The 20,906-nt window shown below is 41.4% G+C and overlaps 1 protein-coding gene across 2 annotated transcripts in view; it reads right to left on the bottom strand.

Annotated features, from left to right (window-relative positions):
• Window positions 1-8,460: 8,460 nt before the first annotated feature.
• ZDHHC9 (zinc finger DHHC-type palmitoyltransferase 9) overlaps window positions 8,461-20,906 on the bottom strand; it is a 32,867-nt gene continuing 20,421 nt past the window's right edge. For both annotated transcript variants that reach the window (XM_047715214.1, XM_047715215.1), the window contains 6 exons: window positions 17,628-17,765; window positions 16,656-16,704; window positions 15,792-15,894; window positions 14,848-14,951; window positions 14,132-14,228; window positions 8,461-10,011 (listed from right to left, as the gene is read on the bottom strand). In XM_047715214.1, coding sequence (XP_047571170.1) covers window positions 9,895-10,011; window positions 14,132-14,228; window positions 14,848-14,951; window positions 15,792-15,894; window positions 16,656-16,704; window positions 17,628-17,765 — 608 coding nt within the window. In that variant the 3' untranslated portion in view covers window positions 8,461-9,894. The remainder of the gene's footprint in view (window positions 10,012-14,131; window positions 14,229-14,847; window positions 14,952-15,791; window positions 15,895-16,655; window positions 16,705-17,627; window positions 17,766-20,906) is intronic.

Below are 20,906 nucleotides of genomic sequence, written 5' to 3'. Positions count from 1 at the left end.
TTTGGGAAGGGCAGGTAAGGAGGGGCAACGGGGAAATGTAGTCTACAGGCCAGGGCCTGAGGGAGGAGAAAGGCAGTGCCAGCTGAGGCTACAGCCCATGGCCTGAAGCTCCTCCTCCAGGCAGGGCTTCCGGAACCTCTTCTCCAGCCCATGGACATCTAGAAGATGCCAAGAGGTCCCCTAAGTCCAGCAAACCAAGGGCTGTAGTCCGAGAGGTTGAGTCATCCTAGCTGCAGACCCTCTACCCCCACCCCCAGCCTAGTATGTCAGATGCCCAGGCAGCTGTAGCCTCTAACTCCCCTTGGAAGGGTGGAAGTGGACTAGTCCAAAAGCACAATGGGGCTCTTCCTCTGACCTTGGGCCCATCCAGGGCCTGGGGACAGCAGATGGAATATCCTCTAGGACAGGCAAAGCCTAGCAGTTAAGAGTCAGGGCCCACCTGAGTTCAAGTCTTGCCTTTGTCCCTTAGCTGAGTCATCCTGGACAAGTCACTTAACCTCCTTGGTCCTCACTTTCCAAATCAGTAAGGTGAGGAAAATAGTACTAGCCCCATGAAGTTCTTACGAAGACTGAACGAACTAGTGTATGTAAAATACTCAGCAGAGTGTCCCGTAAAAAATCAATGCCTAATGAATAATAATGTGTCTGATCCCCTAAATCCACATCACCTTGCTCCCTCTATTTCACTTCCTTCAAGGCCCATCTCACCTTGAACCCCTAGTTCACGTGGTGACCAAGAGCAAAGGCTTTTGAGTTAAACTAAAGTGTCTTCGAATCCTGGTTCTACCGCTTGCTAATTACATGACTTGGGGTAATCATATACATACACATTTCTGTAAAATAAGAATAATAATCTATATTGCAGTATATAAATATATAAAGCCAACATACTGCACACCCTAAATGTATACAATGTTATATGTTAATAATATCTCAATAAAAACTAATTAAAAATTAAAATTAAATTTAAAAAATAATGATCTAATAATACCTTCCTTTTTGGGTTGTTAGAGATACAAATGAGATCAGCATATAAAGTTCTGGCCCAAGGTAACAATAAATGGTGGCCTTCTGACTTTCTTGTAACCTCTAGGGTACTGAGCTCAAGAATGGCCACAAAGGCCATGTCCAAATGCGCTTGTCTGCAGACTGACTGCTACACTCTAGAGGCAAACTGCTATCCAAGCTCCCAGATGGTGTTGGGATTCAGGGTAGAGGGTGTCAGTTCTGGTGCCCAGACAGGCTGGTGTTGGAGAGAAAGCCCGTATGAGGAGTGGGGGGAAGCCCTGGATCTGCCCCGTTCACAATAGGATAATCAGCCTTGAACACTAGACTTACTTCAGGCAATTTCCTTGGACATCCATGGGCTACCAGAATGAAGAGGATACAGGCCAATTTCAAGAAGAAAGAGTTAGAGCCCAGCCAGCTCCTCCCCAGTTCAAGGTTAGGAGCAACTTCCTCCTCCCTGGCCCATCAGGGAAGCAGCTGGGGGAAAATTACACCCCACCTGAATGAACGTGCTCTCCCTGTTTCTCACAAGCTTCCCTCAGACTTCCTCAGATAGGTTCTGATGAGCTCCCCTAAAACCCCACAACGAAGGCTGTCAACTCCACAAATTCTCTCTCCTACTTGCCAAACCCTACAGCAGTGTGGTTCATCACTGGCCCAGCCCCCTAGCCATGGCTTCCAACTCTTTCACTCATACAGACCCCCATACCCAGATCTTTCGCATGACTGGAGGCCATGGCAGGGCCAGTAGAGACCAAGAGCATGAAAACAAAAGCTGAACAGAGTTTTAAAAGGAAAAAAGGGCACTGATCACTGTAGTCTCAGTGAGGTCCAACACCTAAGTCAGGAAATTCAGGATGAGGTATGAGGTTTCCCAGCTGGGGAAAAGAAGTGGCTCTCCCACCTCTCTTTCACAATAGAGGCCTCCTTAGCTTCTCACACAACGTCGGCCACATTCTATATTATTCAGCCAACAACACAATCAAGTGGGAAGGAACTGCCTCCCTTCTAGACTCAGCCAAGACTCCTCCTCCAGGAAGGCCCTAAATAAATGGAATTCTATAGCACTTGATATGTAGGCTTCATCTTTTCCTATAACTTCACAGTTACCAATAGAGCATTTGTATACCATTGCCTCTGGGACCTGCCAGGGATAGCGTCAGAAGGAGCCCGGGGCAATGACCCTCACAAAAGACAGCCAACTCGACTGTGGGAACCAGGCAAGGCAACTTCCTGACTTTCTGTGCTAAAGAAACCCCACCATCAGTTCAACCTAAGTGCAGGGATCTGGAGAAATATTTAAGAGATTTAAGTTTAAAACAAAACCCAACAACCACCCCCATATCAGACTGACTATATATAGTCAGCTCTCTCTATGCCTAAAATGGAGAGATCATTGGTAAAGTTAATCCAAAATGGAAAAAAAAAAATCATTGTTTGTTCTTACTCACAAGAGAATGGGGTCAGTAATCAATTTCTCCTTAAGTTAACCCTAGCATGCAGTTTTCAACAAGTACTTATTGAATGTCAAATAAATGAACAGGCTCTCCAGTAGACACTTGGAGTTATTTAGACCTCTCTGTCTGCACCTGTGTTATGCCAGAGAACTCTTTGCACTGGGAGTCCAGACATCTGGGTTCTGGTCTCCGCTCTACCAATGATTGTCTATGTGATCTCAGGTAAGTCACAGTACTTAATTTGGTGAGAGAGCAAGAGTAAATGAGAACATGTTCCTTTTAGCAACATCATTTAACAGAGCCCTGGTTTTATGACAATCACCCTGCCTCTAATTTGGCACGAAACTACAACCCTTTAGTCACACTGGAACGGCCAGACAGCTGAAGATGGGCAGTGGCTGGCAGAAAAGGCACTGAGAAGGGGGCCTGAAGGAAGTGCAGGGGCATGGAATGTCAGGGAGGTAATTCTACACCATGTTTCCAACATTGTAAAACCACTTCTAAATCAAGGCCCCCTCATCTCCTGACCTGTGGTAGAGTGTGAGCTCCAAGCTCTCATTTACTAATCGAGTAGAAGAAAACCTCCCCAACACCCGAAGAAAAAGAAAGGGTTTGGACAGCCAATTCACAGAATACAAATGGCAAGAAACATAAGGCAGAGAGGAGGTGCAGAAAATGTTTGACTTCATTATTAACAAAAGAAATAGAAACGAAGTGACACTGAGACCCCAGTTTACAACTATCAAATTACCAAATGTTTAAATGAGATGTGTTAAAGCAGGCTCTCCAATACACTGCTGGCAGGACTAACAGTGACAGGCTTTCTAGTAAATTGCCCATGTTCATCAAGAGGCTTTAAAGAGTACTTCTGGGAATCTATCCTAAGGAAATAATCACAGACATCATTCACAACATGATTTGTAATAATGAAAAGTGAAATTCCTACATGGCTGACAATAGGGGGATGTGTATACGTTATGGAATCATTAAGTATTTTCAAATGATTTCTAATGATATGGAAAATGTTAAGTAAAAAAAAGCAGGGGGCGCCTGGGTGGCTCAGTGGGTTAAGCCTCTGCCTTCGGCTCAGGTCATGATCTCAGGGTCCTGGGATCGAGCCCCACATCAGGCTCTCTGCTCGGCAGGGAGCCTGCTTCCCTTGCTCTCTCTCTGCCTGCCTCTCTGCCTACTTGTGATCTCTGTCTGTCAAGTGAATAAATAAAATCTTAAAAAAAAAAAGCAGGATTACAAAGTCTATAGTTGAATTCCAATTATGTTTAAAAATATACATGCACACTGGAACACCTGGCTGGCTCAGTCAGTAGAGCATGAGACTTGATGTCAGGTTTTGAGCTCAAGTCCCATGTTGGGGTAGAGTTTACTTAACTTAAATATACAGAGAAAAGACTAGAAAGAAATACATTAAAACATTAACAGTTATATCTTGGTGATGGGTTTATAAGTAATTTTTATTTATTTATTTTATTTATTTATTTGACAGACGGATCACAAGTAGGCAGAGAGGCAGGCAGAGAGAGAGAGAGGAGGAAGCAGGCTCCCTGCTGAGCAGAGAGCCCGATGTGGGGCTCGATCCCAGGACCCTGGGATCATGACCCAAGCCGAAGGCAGAGGCTTTAACCCACTGAGCCACCCAGGCGCCCCCTATAAGTAATTTTTAAAATCATCTTACTTTCTTATACTTTCCCAATTTTCAACAATGAGCATGTGTTGTTTTTAAATTTAAAAAGCACATTAAGTTTAATACTTGACTTTCTCTCAAGCCTGGTTCTCACCTGTGTAGTTATCCAATTGTTTTTTATAATAAGAAGAAAATTTATGATAATAATTATGATAAATCAGAAAACTGATTCAGAGGTAAAGACGTCTCCTTTAGGCACATGGAACGTACATCCCTTCACACAAAGTTGCCATAGCAGATAGGGAATATGAGAAGAGATTTCTTCACTTCTACGTCAGTATGAAAGACTCTGCCCACCCCATGGATTTATTATTTCATTTCCCAACTCAAGTCAACCAGTTTTATCCAATTCTAATTCATTCCTTAACCTATAACAACCTGGATGATAACCCTTTTCCAGATGTAGTCCTTCTCTTTGAAAAGTCACTATCAACACTGTCTAACTGCCAAATCTAAGTGAGTCCTCTCTTCACTCCTCATTTTTCTTGACGTCCTCATGATGCTCCTCTTGCCAGGGTTTCTTCTATCTCTGCATTCCTGAAGCACTGTCTTTGCATAGCAAGCCTGGAACCCAGCCCTTATAGCAACATTTTAATTATTTTTATTATTAGTTTTATTATATTTATACAGCTTTAGTTATTCACTCAAGTTTATTGACTATCTGGGCAGAGGACTTGATGCTAGGGGAATAGTAGTGAACAGGGTAGATGAGATGTCAGCCTGAAGGGACTCTGTAGTCTAATGAGAAATACAGAAGAGAAAATAGGAAACTACAACCAAGTGTGATAAAGTCTGTGGAAAAGTCTACAGTTTCCTTCCTTGCTAGATTTCAGGTTCCTTTAGGATAAGAACAGTACTTTGTCTTTGTATCCTCAGCATCTAAGACTATGTTTAGTACAAAGTGGGCCTCAATAAATATTTGAATAAATGAAAAAAAAAAATAAAAAATAAAAAATAAAAAGCACATTAAGGGTGTGAGGGGAGGGGGGTGTTTGTTTGTTTTTTGAGTTTTCCAAATATTTAGAGGTAAAAAGGAACCTTTGATATAATATAGTGGTTCTCAACCCTATCAGCCCCAATCCTCCATGGTAGATACAATATTTTGTGACGCACCCTTTGCCACCCTGAAACGACTTTCATAGGTAATATAACCTGCTTATACACATAATTTCCAGAATAGTAATGTAATATACTAATTATAATATAAAGGAGAAAAAAAGGAAGTTTGTTTAAGATAATATATATTTCAATATGCAAATGCCTGGGCAAGACTATACTAAAAGATATAATAAAGCAGTCAGAGGCTTCCACTTACACACGTAGATCCACTATGAATGCAATTGCTACAAAGAAAGACAAATACAGTGGCAACTTAAAAATCCATGAATGGCACTGTGTTGGTGACATGATTTTCGAAAGTCACAACTCTTGCTAAAGTTCTGAATCAAATAAAATACCATCTTCTCTCAATTTATACAGTTGTTGCATTCCTGGAAATTCAGTGTATATACTGAAATTGTACAAACAGGGGCACCTGGGTGGCTCAGTTTGTTAAGCACCCAACTCTTGATTTGGGCTCAGGTCATGATCTCAGGATAGTGAGACTGAGCCCCTCACTCCATGGGGAGTCTGCTTGAGATTCTCTCCTTCTCCCTCTGCCCCTCCCCCTGCTTACTCAGTCTCTCTCTCAAATAAATAAATAAATCTTTAAAAAATAAATAAAATTGTAAAAACATGTTTTGTGTTGATTTGTAAAGTAATCAGGCCAAACTAATTACGCTAGGTTTGCCCACTTACACTGATGTCCTATAGGACATTTGAAAATTTACAGATACAGATTGCTAGTTCCCATTCCCACTTCATATTTATCCAAAATGTGAAATTCACAATGACTCTCTTTTTTGTGAGTTGGGCTTGCATCCTTTAAAAGTAATGATATTCACAGTTTAAGCTTTTATACTATTTCTAAAATCTACTGCCTAAAAATAGCAAGTGGTTCCTAGAATGTAATCTTTTTTTAAAAAAAGATTTATTTATTTCTTTGAGAGAGAGAGAGAGCGCTCATGTGGCAGGGGGGGATAGAGGGAGAAAGAGAATCTCAAGCAGACCTCTTGCTGGGTGCATAGTCCGTGACTTGAAAGCATGACCTGAGCCAAAACCAAGAGTCAGATGCTCAACCGACTGAGCCACCCAGGCACCCCTAGAATGTATTCTTAAAACTGATACAGATGCTTCTAGATTTATTGAAAGCATTGCTCTTCTTTAGTAGCACCAAGCATAAGGGCAAATTATCGGTTTTTTGAAACCATTTACTGTGATCCCTTGGTGATTTTCCCTAGCCTGGCCCCATCCTCAGAAGTATTAAACGAACAGAGCTGGAAGAAAAGGACTAATAGGGCTAGGCCACGGGGAGATAGAGGATGCTAGGTTGCGAGGTTACCACTTGCGCCAATCTAAGCAGTCCCAGAGGAGTGCCAGACACAGGACAGGTCCCTCTCCCTGTCCCACCAGGCTGAGGGCTCTCTCAAAGGAAGGGGGTCAAAAGGTGGGAGAAGGGCTGGTCACTCACACTAGGCACAGGTAAAGAAGTGAGGCAGAAGCACAAAGAAACAGACATCCCTGTATTTCTAAAACCATGCAAGTCTCCTTCATTAATTGGCTTCACCCCAAAAAGAAAGATTTCTTTATTAAGAAATACCAGAGAGTGAAAAACCTACCACACATACACATTTGTAGATTCACACAAAAGTGCAGAGTTTTACATATTAAATTGCATTTAAGTTAGAAAATGGATTTAAAAACAAAATACTTTTTTTTCCTCAACAAGGTAAAGAGATTTGGTCAGTAGGAAAAGGGACCTTAGGGGCAAAGGCAGGAAGGGCAGGGCAGGAAGAATGGAATTTAGCTGCTACAGAATTAGAACCCACATCTGCCACTGGGAAAAAATGCGAAGGGGGAGATGACACTCTCTGCTAGGGCAAAGAAGGCCCCCGGAGCCAAATGGACATGAAGAAATGGTCCCAAACAGCCAAATCCCACCACTCCTTAGGGGTTTTGGATCTGTGCCAGCCACCCTGGCCTGGGGAAGTGGGGTACATAGGAAACTTAAGGGATGGAGAGGAAGGGGAGAGGTGGAAAGAATGTCAGGTATTGAAAAGAGTGAACAATTTAAGGCCTATTCCCCCGGGAAGAACCAATTCTTCAGTCCCCTCTGTGATCCATCACTCAGACTAGGTCCCAGCTGGTGCGTGGTATGAATGGGAAAGATCTTCAGGCCAAGGCCTTAAATACAGAGGATTTATAAAGGGAAATAAAGCGGGCAGGGAGTATGAAAAAGCAGAAACTTTTAAAAAACTGATTTCACACTAGAGATAAGGGATCTCCAGGTTTACCCTTCATCTCAGAGAGAAAGCTTCTCTGACAGACCTCAGGGTCAGCAGAAGAGTGGTTGAGGTTAAGTTGAGCGAGGAGAGAATCTGTCCTAACCCAAAAGAAAAGATGGGCTGAGACAGGGTAGACTGAGAACTGACTAAAAAGGGGTTCATCTGAGTGTCAGGTTAACTGGAAAAACCTAACAACTTCCAAATTCTTGAGGCTTGGCCTTATTTTGAACTAACTAAACTCTAACTACAAGGATAAACCTGAAAGATTCACAAAAAACAATGGGAAAGTGGAGGGAGATAGGAGAGGAATCTGAGTCAGTCAGAGCCACTCTCTCCCTAAGGACTATTACACTCAACCCCTGCTACAAGGAAAATAGGAAGACATACAGAAAAATCTGGAAGCAGCCAAATTTCATTAATTTTAATTAGCTAGGAAGGGTGAGATGGGCATTGGTAAGGGGTCTTGACTTTAGACCATTTAAAAAGAAATATATACCATCACTTATAAAAGATCACTAACAAAGTATTTCCAAGAGGAGGCCCTGATGAACCTGCTTCAATAACCAAGACTCATTTGCAATTAACAGCATCCCTCTGCATAAAAACAATATCCTAATAAAGAACAGGTATTTTTCAGTGAATATAATCCCCTCTGACCCTCCCAATCTTGTTAACACTGTATATTGCCTTGAAAGCCCTTTTCTCATAGCCCGGAATAAGGTAAACTTCAGCCTGAATGTGGTATAGATCAATGGAGAGTTTGGGAGCTATCTCTCCAACACAAGGGCCCCTTAGAAAATGGAAGTATGGGTAGTAACAAGCAACCCCTTCAACCCCCACCCCCACCCCCACACAGACATTCACAACCTCATGGTGGTTCTTGAAATGGAAGGGGGAAGGAGGAGGCAGGCAGTTTGCATTAGACACAGTTTAATCACCTTCAAATAGATTAAAAGTTCTGGTTTACACTTCCCCCCCTCCCCGTAAGTCATCCAGACAGGACCCTGGCTTAGAAAGAGAAAAACACAGGTGCTTTAGGAAATATAGCCACATATAATACATAAATCTTCTTCCCTGAAATAGAGCAGGTCCTGAGCAGAGCTGACTGGGGGCCATGGCCCACCCCCAGGATGAAGCGGCTCTGGGACTCTGCCGGTGGAAGTGCTGGAAGAGTGGGGCTTGGAGGAAGCCCCCGTGTGGTTACCAAGCCCGAGGTGGGCCAAGGCCTTGGAGTGGGTTTACCCTGGAGGGCAGCAGTGCTGGGCTTTCCCTCCTCACTCAGCCGAGGCCTAATGGAAGTACTGGTTATTCTTTTTTTTTTCTTTTTTGAGGGGACATAGGGGGAGAGGAGAGGAGAGGAGAGCCTCTCTGTGCCTTGGTTTCCCCATTTGTGCATTCAGGGCCTCTACAGGCCTCACACAGGGAGTCTGAGGGGGTAGTGTTTAAGCGAGCACTCAGGCTTCCTTTGAGGAAAAGGAACCACCAAAGTGCAGACTTTTATTACTGCCGTTCCTGCTCCTAGTGGGAGCAGGAGTCAAAAGGAAAACAAAAGGGGCTAACGAGAAAGGAGGAGAGATGAGACAAAGAGTGCGAGGGGCCATGCCATTGGCATCTCATAAATTCTTACTAAGAATGGCACAGGTATTAAAAAGTTTCCGGACAGTCTACAAGAAATATGAATTGTTATCTCTACAGTAACTACTTACATATATCTAACTGGAAGAGTGGGGCCTGGGTGTTAGAGAGTGGGCAGGAGACAAAGGAGAAGCTACATGAATAAATACAAGTGGAAGTTACCTGCCCCGTTCCTGAAAGGATTTGCTGGCAATGTTGGCACTTTGTAGCCAGGAGAATCCTCCACGCCCACTCTCTAGCCTCTTCAATTCTGAAGGCCCCAAGAATCTAATTAGGATTCCCTGGTCAGGGTTCTCTGTGACTGTCTCTGGACTCATGACATGCAGCAGCTTGAAAGGATTTGAGCCAGTCTCAAGAACCTTTAACCCCAGAATTGGACCAATGATCCCAAGCAGGAAAGCTGGGATCTGGAGGAAAGACAAGGGAGTCCAAGGAGACTCCGTGGCTGAGGCCATGGAAAGCCAGTGCCAGGGCCCAAGAGACCCATTTGTCCAGTTACCAGAGGTGACTGACATCTTCTGTGACTGCCTTGAGTCCAGAAATTAAAAAAAGCTTGCAGCAAGAAAATGCCAGTGTGCAGTTGGGTGAATAAAGACCAAACGAAAACAGTAAAAGGGACAGCTCACTTGCTCTCTGTCTCAGGTTTATCTTCTCCCCTTAAATCTCTCACAGTCCTAATTAAACACAAACAAAAGTCTCTTCCATAGATAGGCTACTTCTCAGCTTCAGTCACCTCCTGTGGTGGCTCTGGGGGCTCTGGGGGTGGCATCTCTTCAGGAGTGCTGGTGTCCTCCGGCATCTCATTTGGGCTCAGATGTTCTGTTGGGGCCTGAGAAGGAGAACATATCAAATTCAATACAAAGCTCTCCCTTAAAATCCAAATAGAGATAATACATAGATACTGAACTCGTCCTCTGAACCCATCAACCACACTGATGCTCCAGATACGCAGCCTCAGGCAGCAAACTCAGAACCAAGACTGAACTACAGTCTTCTCAACAGAATGCAACCGAAGTGTGAGTTCTCTTCTTCATTGTTGTGGATAGATGTTTCCATTATTATTCATGATAATAATAAAAGGGGGCACAAATAATTACACAGACCCCTGCACCTTCACAACAGAATGTTATAACATACTTGTCTAACAAGGCCTGACCCAGTGGTTCTCAATCTTTTTTCCCCCTCTAACACACAGCTCACTAGAACAGTGATTCTAAACCAAACAAGGTAGCCTGGCAAAATCTTCAGATGGTATATGTGGTTGGAAATGCCCCCTGAGTGATTCTAAAATACCATCCTGCCCTACATTCAACTTAGCATCACTAACTTAGATTGTTATGATTTAAGATCAGATTCATCAGAAAAATGATATTCAAAACGATGATAGTAATATATAAACAAGAGTTTGCTTTACTTCAAAAAAAAAGAAAATTCAAAATTTAGGAAAGACAAAGTAGAGAACAATTATTTACTTTACAGAAATCAGTCACTTTTTTAAAAGTAAGATTCTAAAAATAAATAAATAAATAAATAAAAATAAAAGTAGGATTCTATTTGAAAAGAAAGTTCAAATCTACTAAAAATTTATTAGAATAAACAAGTTCAGGAAGTTTTCAAGATATAAGATCAATATACAAAAATCAGCTGAATATACTCCCTATGTACAATTCAAAAATGTAACTAGGAAAATAATTTCATTTGCAGTAACACCAAAAAGGATAAAATACTTATGAATAAATGTAACAAAAGAAGTATAAAACTTACACTCTGGGGGCGCCTGATTGGCTCAGTTGGAGAAGAGTCTGAGCCCCACGATGGATGTAGAGATTACTTAAATAAATAAAACTCGGGGCACCTGGGTGGCTCAGTGGGTTAAAACCTTTACCTTCAGCTCAGGTCATGATCCCAGGGTCCTGGGATCAAGGCCCACATCGGGCTCTCTGCTTAGCAGGGAGGCTGCTTCCGCCTCTCTCTCTCTCCCTCTCTGCCTGCCTCTCTACCTACTTGTGACCTCTGTCTGTCAAATAAATAAATAAAATCTTAAAAAATAAGTAAATAAATAAAACTTAAAAAAAAACTTATACTAGGGGCTCCTAGGTGGCTCAGTTGGTTAAGCATCTGACTGTTAATTTCAGCTCAAGTCATGGTCTCAGGGTCATGAGATGAAGCCCCACATTTGGCTCTGTGCTCAGCACAGAGTCTGCTTGAGATTTTCTCTCCCTCTTCCTCTGCCCCTCCCCCCACTCTCATGTGCACGCTCTAAATAAATAAATAAAATTTAAAAACTTATACTCTGAAAAATACAACATGTTGAAGAAATTAAAGAAGACCTAAAAAAGTGCAGACAGCATGTTAATAATGGTTTAGAAGATTTAATCTTATTAGAGAGACAATACTCCAAAAATTAATGTACAGATTCAACACAATCCCCATCAAAATTCCAGTTGGTGGGCGCCTGGGTGGCTCAGTGGGTTAAGCCGCTGCCTTCGGCTCAGGTCATGATGTCAGGGTCCTGGGATCGAGTCCCGCATCGGGCTCTCTGCTCAGCGGGGAGCCTGCTTCCCTCTCTCTCTCTCTCTCTGCCTGCCTCTCTGTCTACTTGTGATCTCTCTCTGTCAAATAAATAAATAAAATCTTAAAAAAAAAAATTCCAGTTGGCTTCTTTGCAAATTGACAAGCTGATCCTAAGATGCATATGAACATTCAAGGGACCCAGAACAGCCAAAACAATCGAATAAATAAAGAATAAATTTGTACTACTCACACTTCCTAATTTCAAAACTTACTACAACACTACAATAACCAAGACGGTGTGATACCGGCACAAGAACTGATATATTGATCAGTGAAATAGGACTAAGACTCCAGAAACAAACTCTTGAATTTACAGTCAACTGACTTTTGACAAAGGTGCCAAGACAATTCAATGGGGAAGAAATAGTCTTTTCAACAGAGGATACTGAGGCAACCGGATATCCACATGCAAAAGAAAGAATTTGAACCTTCTACCTCACACCATATATAGAAATTATCTCAAAATGGATCAAAGATCTAAACATAAGAGCTAAAACTATAAAACTCTTGGAAAACACAAAGACCTAAGTCTTTGTGACCTTGGATTAAACAATGGTTTATTAGATCTGACAACAAAAGCCCAAGAAACAAAAGAAAAAAATAGATACATTGGACTACATCAAAATTTAAACTTTTGTGCTTTAAAGGACACCATCAAGAAAGTGAAAAGACAACCCGCAGAATGGGAGAAAATATTCACAGATCATATACCTGATAAGGGACTAACATAGAGAATATATATAGAACACTTCGTATTCAACAATAATTAAAAAAAAAAGTCGCCCAATTTAAAAATGGATAAAGGATCTGAACAGACACTTCTCCAAAGAAGATACACAAATGACTAATAAGCTCATGACAAGATGCTCAACATCATTAGGGAAATGCAAATCGTAACCATAATGAGATACCACCACATACCCACTATGATGGCTGGAACCAAAATGGCAAATACTGACAAGTGTTGCCAAGAATGTGGAGAAACGGACACCCTCATACATTTCCGGTAGGGGATGCAAAAAGGTGCAGCCACTTCGGAAAATAGTCCACCAGGTACTCAAAAGGTTAAACATAGAGTTATTATAGGACCCAGTGATTTCACTCCTGTGTATACACCCAAGACAAATGATTATTATGTGTCTACGTAAAAACTTGCACAGGAAAGTTCATCACTGCATTATTCATAATAACCAAAAAATGCAAAGAACCCAAAGGAGGAATGTATACATAAAATGTGGTATTATCCATATAAGGGAATATTATTCAGCCATATAAAGGAATGAAACAACATGGAGGAACCTTGAGAAAATATTATGTCAAATAAAAGAAGCCAGACATAAATGACCACACATGATGTAATTCCATTTATATGGAATGTACAGAAGAGGAAAATCTATAGTAAAAGAAAGTAAATTAATAGTTGCCTAAGGATGGGGTTGGGGGAACTAGGAAGAAAAGAGAGAGTGACTGCTGATGGGTGCAGTGGTTTGGTGAGGGACCATGAAAATGTCTTAAAATTGATTGTTGTGATGATTGCACAACTCTGAATATACTACAAACCAGTGAGCCATAAAGGGGCTTTAAACAGGGATTTTATAATATGTGAATTATAGCTCAATAAAGCTATTATGAAAAAATAGAAATGTCAAGGGCCTCCTGGGTGGCTCAGATGGTTAAGCATCTGCCTTTGGCTCAGGTCATGATCTCAGGGTCATGATCCCAGGGTCAGCCCCACATCCGGCTCCCCGCTGGGCGGGAAGTCTGCTTCTCCCTCTGCTCCTCCCCCCCGCTTGTGCTCTCCCTCTCTCAAATAAATAAATAAATAAATAAATAAATAAATAATTTTTTAAAAAGAAATGTCAAATACTAACTTTTTAGGAACATACTTTGTAAAGCATATCCTGAGCAAGAGGACTGGGAGATCTTCTACAACATCTGCATATGCCAGGGAGGAAGCCCCCTTCCACCAAGATAACCCCTCCATTAACTCGAACCTACTGCCCTCACCCCTATCTTAGGTCTGACAGCATTTTAATGCTTTCCTCCTCGAGTCACTTTTCATAACATTGAGCAATGGCATATTTTCTTGTCTCACATCCCCACTAGACAATGAGCTCCTTGAGATCAGGGACATTGTTTGTCATGTTCACTGGCATATCCCTAGCACCTAGCACAGTGACTGGCACAGAATGTCTAAGAAATGATTTGCTCTTAATCCACCACAAGGGCACAAAGATCTGAGGACAATGTCAGGGCAGAAGCAGAGACAGAGAAGCTGGAATGACTAGACATGAAATTGCCTAATTATATTTCAAAGGTATAAATTAGCCTACACCTTCTATCACTGACTCAGCTGTTAGGTCAGGAATACTTACTGGGCTCTGTGGCAAAAGGCTGCTACTGGTCTCTTGAGTACTGGGAGGTCGACTTCCACTTTCCTCCAGTGGCAAAATACCCCTTCGGTCCAGCACACTGAAGGAGAGAGGACCGTTAATAAAGCACTTTGTATTCACCCCTCCACCCATCTGCCCCAACCAGAACCTCTCTGTGTGTGCTAGAAAACATAAACCTGCCCTTTAGCAGCCTAGTGTTTCCTAGCACATGCCTCCTGTCTTCCATTGTTTTTTCTTCAACAGACCAGGGAACACCACATTAGGCAGGGAACAAATAAATAAGAATGAAAGGTCATCCCTTCAAAAAAAAAGGTCATCCCTGTGGTCTGCGGTCCATATAGATATGGCACCAAGGGATAATCCCCAGGAAAACCCATTTGACCCCAAAAGGCCACATTCAGAAGAATGCATCAGGAGCACCTGGGGGGCGCTCGGTCGGTTAAGTGTCCAACCCTTGATTTCGGCTCAGGTCATGATCTCAGGGCCCTGAGATCGAGCCCCTGTATTAGGCTCCCTACTCAGTGGGGAATCTGCTTCAGGATTCTCTCTACCTCTCCCTCTGCCCTCTCCCACCCCACTTTTGCTCTCTCTCTCTCTCTCTCTAATTAAAAAAAAAAAAGAATGCATGAGGCCAGGTAATAGGATCAGGTTGAACTGCTTGTCCCAAGAATCCCAGAATCTTCTAGTCTGCTGAGTACCTGGGGGGCAAGGGGCCACACAGCACTTCACAGCAGTTCTTCACAATGTTGCCATGGCTATAGGGATTCTGAACGCGATTCTTCCCTGTCCATGAGCCTTTGATCTGCAAGATAAAAGCCAAGGCCTATAGTAAAAATTATGTTGCAGAAACACCTGCAGCATGGAAAGATGAAAAGCTGTGGAGATGGATGGTGGTGATGGTAGCACAACAACATGAATGTACTTCCTGCCACTGAATTCTACATTTCAACATGGCTAAGACAGTGCATTTTATAATATGTATATTTTACCACAACAGGAAAAAAAGAAATACCTGCATAGCCATAGAAAAATATTGACAATTGAGTGAAAAATCAGAGGCTGAACAGCATGTATTATTTTCAATTAAAAATACAAAATATATATTCATCTAAACAAACACAGGAACAAGTCTGGAGGACTACAAATCATACCATTAACAATGGTGAATTTAGAGAAAAACTTAAAAAAACAGAACCATGATGAAATCCAGGAGGTAAAGTTATGGGGACTTACTTGCTGTGATTTACTCATCTGCATTTTCTGATTTTCTACAATGAACATGGATTAATTGGTAAGTTTTAATGACTGAGCCACCCAGGTGCCCCTTAATTGGTAAGTTTTAAAAAGCAAGGATTTATTCAGTGCAACTGTCCCTCTCCATTCCAAATCCAGAGGCCCTAACTAGCCTGTAAGGACTTATGAACAGCTGAAGACCTTGTACCCACTCAACCACTGAACCTCTTCTTCCCAAACAAAGCAGTGTGCTTCCTCTTCCACACACTGGATTTAACAATCTCGCAAACCAGCTTTCTGTCCGCCTTGACCTACCAAGCCCTGGGGACTCCGTTCTCGGGCAGGTAATGAGAGCACAGGCTTTGGAGAAGGAAGAATATGTGATGAGGAAGAGGGAAAGTTGACTCACGTCTTCATTTGTTGTCTGGTTGAGAGCCACGAGGAAAGTGTGAAATCCAGTCAGTCCCACGACGGACCACAGTGTGAAGAAGCAAATGAGCACTTCTAGGACAGTGAGGTGATGCTAAGGAATGTTGAAGAAGCTACACCAGGGGACTCAATGCCTCAGCCTCATGGCAACAATCATACCATCTGTACCTCTCAAAACATATATCAGAAATGGCCAAGTATCCATATATAACAACAGATGAATTCTAAACTCACTGGATATATGAAAGGTAAAGGACTCCTATTTATTCACTACAAGTGGCTCTCTAATGTTTCTGGTGTTTTTAAGTGTTTGTTTATTCATCATTAGCTCTTTGAAGAGAAAGTTTAGAAGAAGGCCAAAGCTAAATAATGTTGGTCTTCACTGCCAGTGGAAAATCCATCGAAAAATAAACTTTATAAATGAAAAACTGGTGGGAAAAACAGAACGTGACTTACAGAAATCCCATCGGAATCTCTTTCTCAGAAATGCAACTGTTGTACAAAATAAGCCTGAGCTATAACAGAAAGGGGGGGCTTTGGTCAAGTGAGGTAAGAGGAGTACTGAAACAAACACAGCCCACTAGAGGAGGCAGGGCTGAGCCTGGGTCAGAAGGACTTGGGAGAGAGGCAGTGGAGAAAGGAGTGAGGGAAAGACCTCCCTTTAAGCCCTGGCCATCTTCCATTCTGGTTGCTACCATTAAGACTACATTTTTTTTAAAAAATTTTAGATCTTGGCACTCTCTAACAGATAAAAAAATGAGATGGTGGGAGAAATGCAGAGAGAAAGCCTACTCTAAACTAGTTTAAGAGGGCGTCACAGGGACATACTGCCAGGGGAGGATATGTTCCAGGAGTTTCTTTCAACGTCTCCAGGAAGCCAATTTTCAAGGATTCTGTTAAATTGGGAGGACAAGTAGAAAGAAAAATCAATGACTTTAGTAAAAAAATGCACATTTATCCTAGTACCCACTCATTTCCTTCCCTCCTTATCCCGTGTTACAAGCTGCTAAGAGATTAAGCCCTCACTCAAACAAGGGACTCTCACCTACAAGCTGGCAGTATCCTCACTAAAGAGTTTACATTTTCACTGTGGGACCTGGCACTGGACTACAGAGTCTGGCAGAAGTCAAGCTTCCCGCTCCCCTCCCTTTTCCTGAGCCCCCAACTATGGGCATGGATGGGGAATATTCATTCATAGATGAAAGAAATCAGAAATATTCAAGAAAAATCCTTTCTCCTCACCAATCTATATACCTCCCTTGTTCAAAATCCAGCTGAGAACTCATCTCTTGATGAAGAAGCCTCCTTTAACTCCACACCCCATCTGGCTTTAGGGTGATTTGGTGTGTGTGCACGCGTGTGTGCATGCACATGCATACATGTGGGTGTGTATTTTCTGTCTCCCAAAGTAGACCACGAGCTACTGAAAGACATTTCTCTTGTATAACCCCTTCTACCACCTGGCACAAAGCAGGTCTTACAAGGCAGAAGAAAGGATGCAGAGCCAAAATACTTCCTCAACCTTTGGGATCACCTCAGAAACGCCCACTACTCTGGGTACCCTGATTACTGGGTACAGTAATCAGAGCCTCGGTCTTCAGCAGAAGGCCAATGACAAGGTCAACATTCTCAGGAATATGGATTGATATGAGCTGAGGTTTGGTGCTAAGCTTGAGAGCAGAGGGTAGTATTCATTTCTAATTGGTCCTAGGGTGCCTCTGCAATGGTAAAGTCCCACCAAGAAACCCAACCACTCCCCTTAGCTCTCAAAGTGTTTTCCCACCCTTCACCAACAGACACTGCCCTGCATACTCACTGAGAGCCACATAGACGATGTTGAAGGCGAAGACATAAATCGTGAGGAGGGAGAGAGATAGGATAAAGAGGTAGAAGTAGCGGTAGTTCCTCTTTCCAACACAATTCCCCACCCAGGGGCAGTGATGGTCAAAGCGCTCTGTGGGAGAAAGAGAGAGTCCAGTGCCAAAGCCTCCAAAACAAAGTATAGCATGCCATCCACATAGTACCTGATTTAGAGACCCCCAAGATCACTGCCGATTTTGATTATAAAAAACACTGGTTTCTATTTTTCACAATGTTTTCAGTCATTTCATTTGATCCCCACAATCACTCTGGAAGTCAAGCAAAAGAAGATATTCTTTTCCTCACATTGCAGTTGAAGAAACTAAGGCACTGAGGGGTCAAGCAAGCTGCCTCACTGCCAGGTGACAAGAGATTTTGCTTTTCCAAAGAAAAATCTTAGGTGGACTTACTAAGTTCAGGAAGAATAAGTAGGTGAAAATAGCCAAAGAAATTTCGGAAAATGAGTAGTGTGGTTTTTCTTAACCTCTAGCTTAAAAAAAATGATAAAACTACAGCGGCACCTGGGTGGCTCAGTTGGTTAAGTGTCTGACTTTTGATTTCCACTCAGATCATGATCTCAAGGTTGTGAGATCCAGTCCCACACTGGGCTCTGAGCTGGGTGTGAAGCCTGCCTAAGATTCTCTTTCTCCCTCTCCCTCTGCCCCCTCCACCTCTCTAAAAAACTTTAAAAAATAAATATAAAAACAAAATATAACCAAAAAATAACCATAAAGAATAGATGAGGGGCGTCAGGGTGGCACAGCCTGTTGAGCGGCCAACTCTTGGTTTTGACTCAGGTCATGATCTCAGGATTGTGAGATCGAGCCTCAAGTCAGGTTCTGCACTCCACACGGGGTCTGCTTGAGATTTTCTCTCTCTCTGCTCCTCCTGCTCCTGCTCTTGTTCTCTCTCTCAAAAATAAATAAATAAGTCTTTTAAAAAAAGAACAGATGAACATTTATCCACTGTACAGATAAGGATTTTCTAAGTAAGCATAAAATTAATAGAGGAAAACACAGATGTTAAAGAAAAATATACTTGACTCTATAAATCTTAAAAATATTTTATACATGTTAAAAATACTATAAAAGAATATTAAACAGGAAAAAAAACAATGGAAATATATGTCAATTTTGTACCTTAGTATCTGAGAAAGCCTTACAAATCAATAACAAAATACAAAATACTCCTTCAAGAAAATAGCCAAAGGGCAAAAACAGTTAAATACCACATAACCATATATTTAAATGTTTTCAGATTCACTAATAATTCAGTGCAATACTAGTATAAAATAAGAATTTTTATCTATCAAAATAAGAATATAAAAAAATAATATCAAAAAAATAATAATAATAATATCCAGTGCTGGTAAGAATAGCATAAAATAGATACTAATATACTCTTTGTGGGAGTATAAATTCAGAGAGCCTTTCTGAAAAGCAATTTGGCAGTGTGTATCAATGCCATAATAGAGCTCACACCCCTTTGGCAAAATAAATCCATTTTCAGTAACTTCTCATAAGGAAATAGAGATGTGTACAGAAATTTTAAGTTCAGTAATTTTTTATTAGATTTTTTATTGTGGCAAAATATATAATACATAATTTGCCAATTTATTCATTTTAAGTGTACAATTCAGTGACATTGATTACATTCAGTGTTGTGCAACCATCACCACTACCTATTTCCAAAAATTTTCACCAACCCCAAAGAGAAGCTCTGTACCCATTAAAGAGTAACTCTCTGTTTTCCCCTTCCCCCAGACCCTGGTAACCTCTAATCTTTCTGTCTCTATAGCCATTCTAGATATTTCACATAAGTGCAATCATACGATATTTGACTTTTTCTGTCTGGCTTCTTTCACTTAGCATAATGTTTTCAAGATTCATCCACATTCAGCATATATCAGCACTTCATTCCTCCTTATAGCTCAGTAATATTCCATTGTATGGATATACCACATTTTGTTTATTCATTCATCTGTTGATGGACGTTGTTTCCATCTTTTGGAAATACGGCCATGCACACTGATATACAGAAATGTTTGATCTATTTTCAATTCTTTTTTGGTGTTTTTATGGACAGAATTGTGTCCCCCCACCCAAATTTATATGTTGAAGCTCTAACCTCCAATGTGACTGTATTTGGAGACAGGGCTTCTAAGGAGGTAGCTAAGGTTAAATGAGGTCATAAGAGTAAGGCCTTAATCCTGTCAGATTGGTATCCTTATAGGAAGAAGATGAGACACCAGGAGTGCATGAGCACAGAAAACTAGCCATATGAACAGAGCAAGAAGGTGGCCTCTGCAAGCCAGAAACAGAGACCTCACCAGACATCAATCCTGTCGGCACCCTGATCTTGGACTTCTAACCTCCAGAACTGTGGAAAAATAAATTTCTTTTAAGCTCCCCAGTCTGTGGTATTTTGTTATGGTAGTCTGAACAGACTAATTTAGATACACACACACACACACACACACACACATCCAGGAGTGGAACTGCTGGATCATATGATAATTCCATGTTTAACTTTTTGAGGAACTGCCAAACTGTCTTCCATAGTGGCTGCACCATTTTATATTCCCACCAGCAGTATATGAAGGTTCCAATTTCTCCACATCCTTAAATTTAATCATTTTGATTGCAGTGTAATAATAATGAGTAAAATGGAATAGTAAATAATATTTAATTAGAGGAAACTGCCTAAATAAACTAGAATATAGCCATATGATGGATTATGCAGTCATTAAAATAATATATTCAAAAAATATTTATTAAAGATGTAGAAAAATGCTCAGGATATAATGTTAAATGACAAAGGCAGGATTAAAAACTCTATCATGTGTGGGGTGCCTGGGTGGCTCAATGGGTTAAAGCCTCTGCCTTCGGCTCAGGTCATGATCCCAGGGTCCTGGGATCGAGCCCCGCATTGGGCTCTCTGCTCAGCAGGGAGCTTGCTTCTCTTCCTCTCTCTCTGCCTACTTGTGATCTCTGTCTGTCAAATAAATAAATAAAATCTTTAAGAGAAAAACTCTATCATGTGTGATCTAACTTCCAAACAAGCGACAGTGGAAGGAGATACAGAAAAATGGAGAGTAAATTTGGGATTAAGTTTTATTTGTACTTGCTGTACTTCCCATATTTTCTACAATGAACATGTGTTATTTTAATGAATAAAATACAGCATTTAAAAAATGAGCTATGTACTGGTCAAAATTAAGACTGTAAGAATGGTA

Source organism: Lutra lutra, chromosome X (assembly GCF_902655055.1).
Source record: "Lutra lutra chromosome X, mLutLut1.2, whole genome shotgun sequence".
Taxonomy (NCBI): domain Eukaryota; kingdom Metazoa; phylum Chordata; class Mammalia; order Carnivora; family Mustelidae; genus Lutra; species Lutra lutra.
Note: the sequence above shows the minus strand (reverse complement) of the source record. Positions and strands in the feature narration are given on the sequence as shown.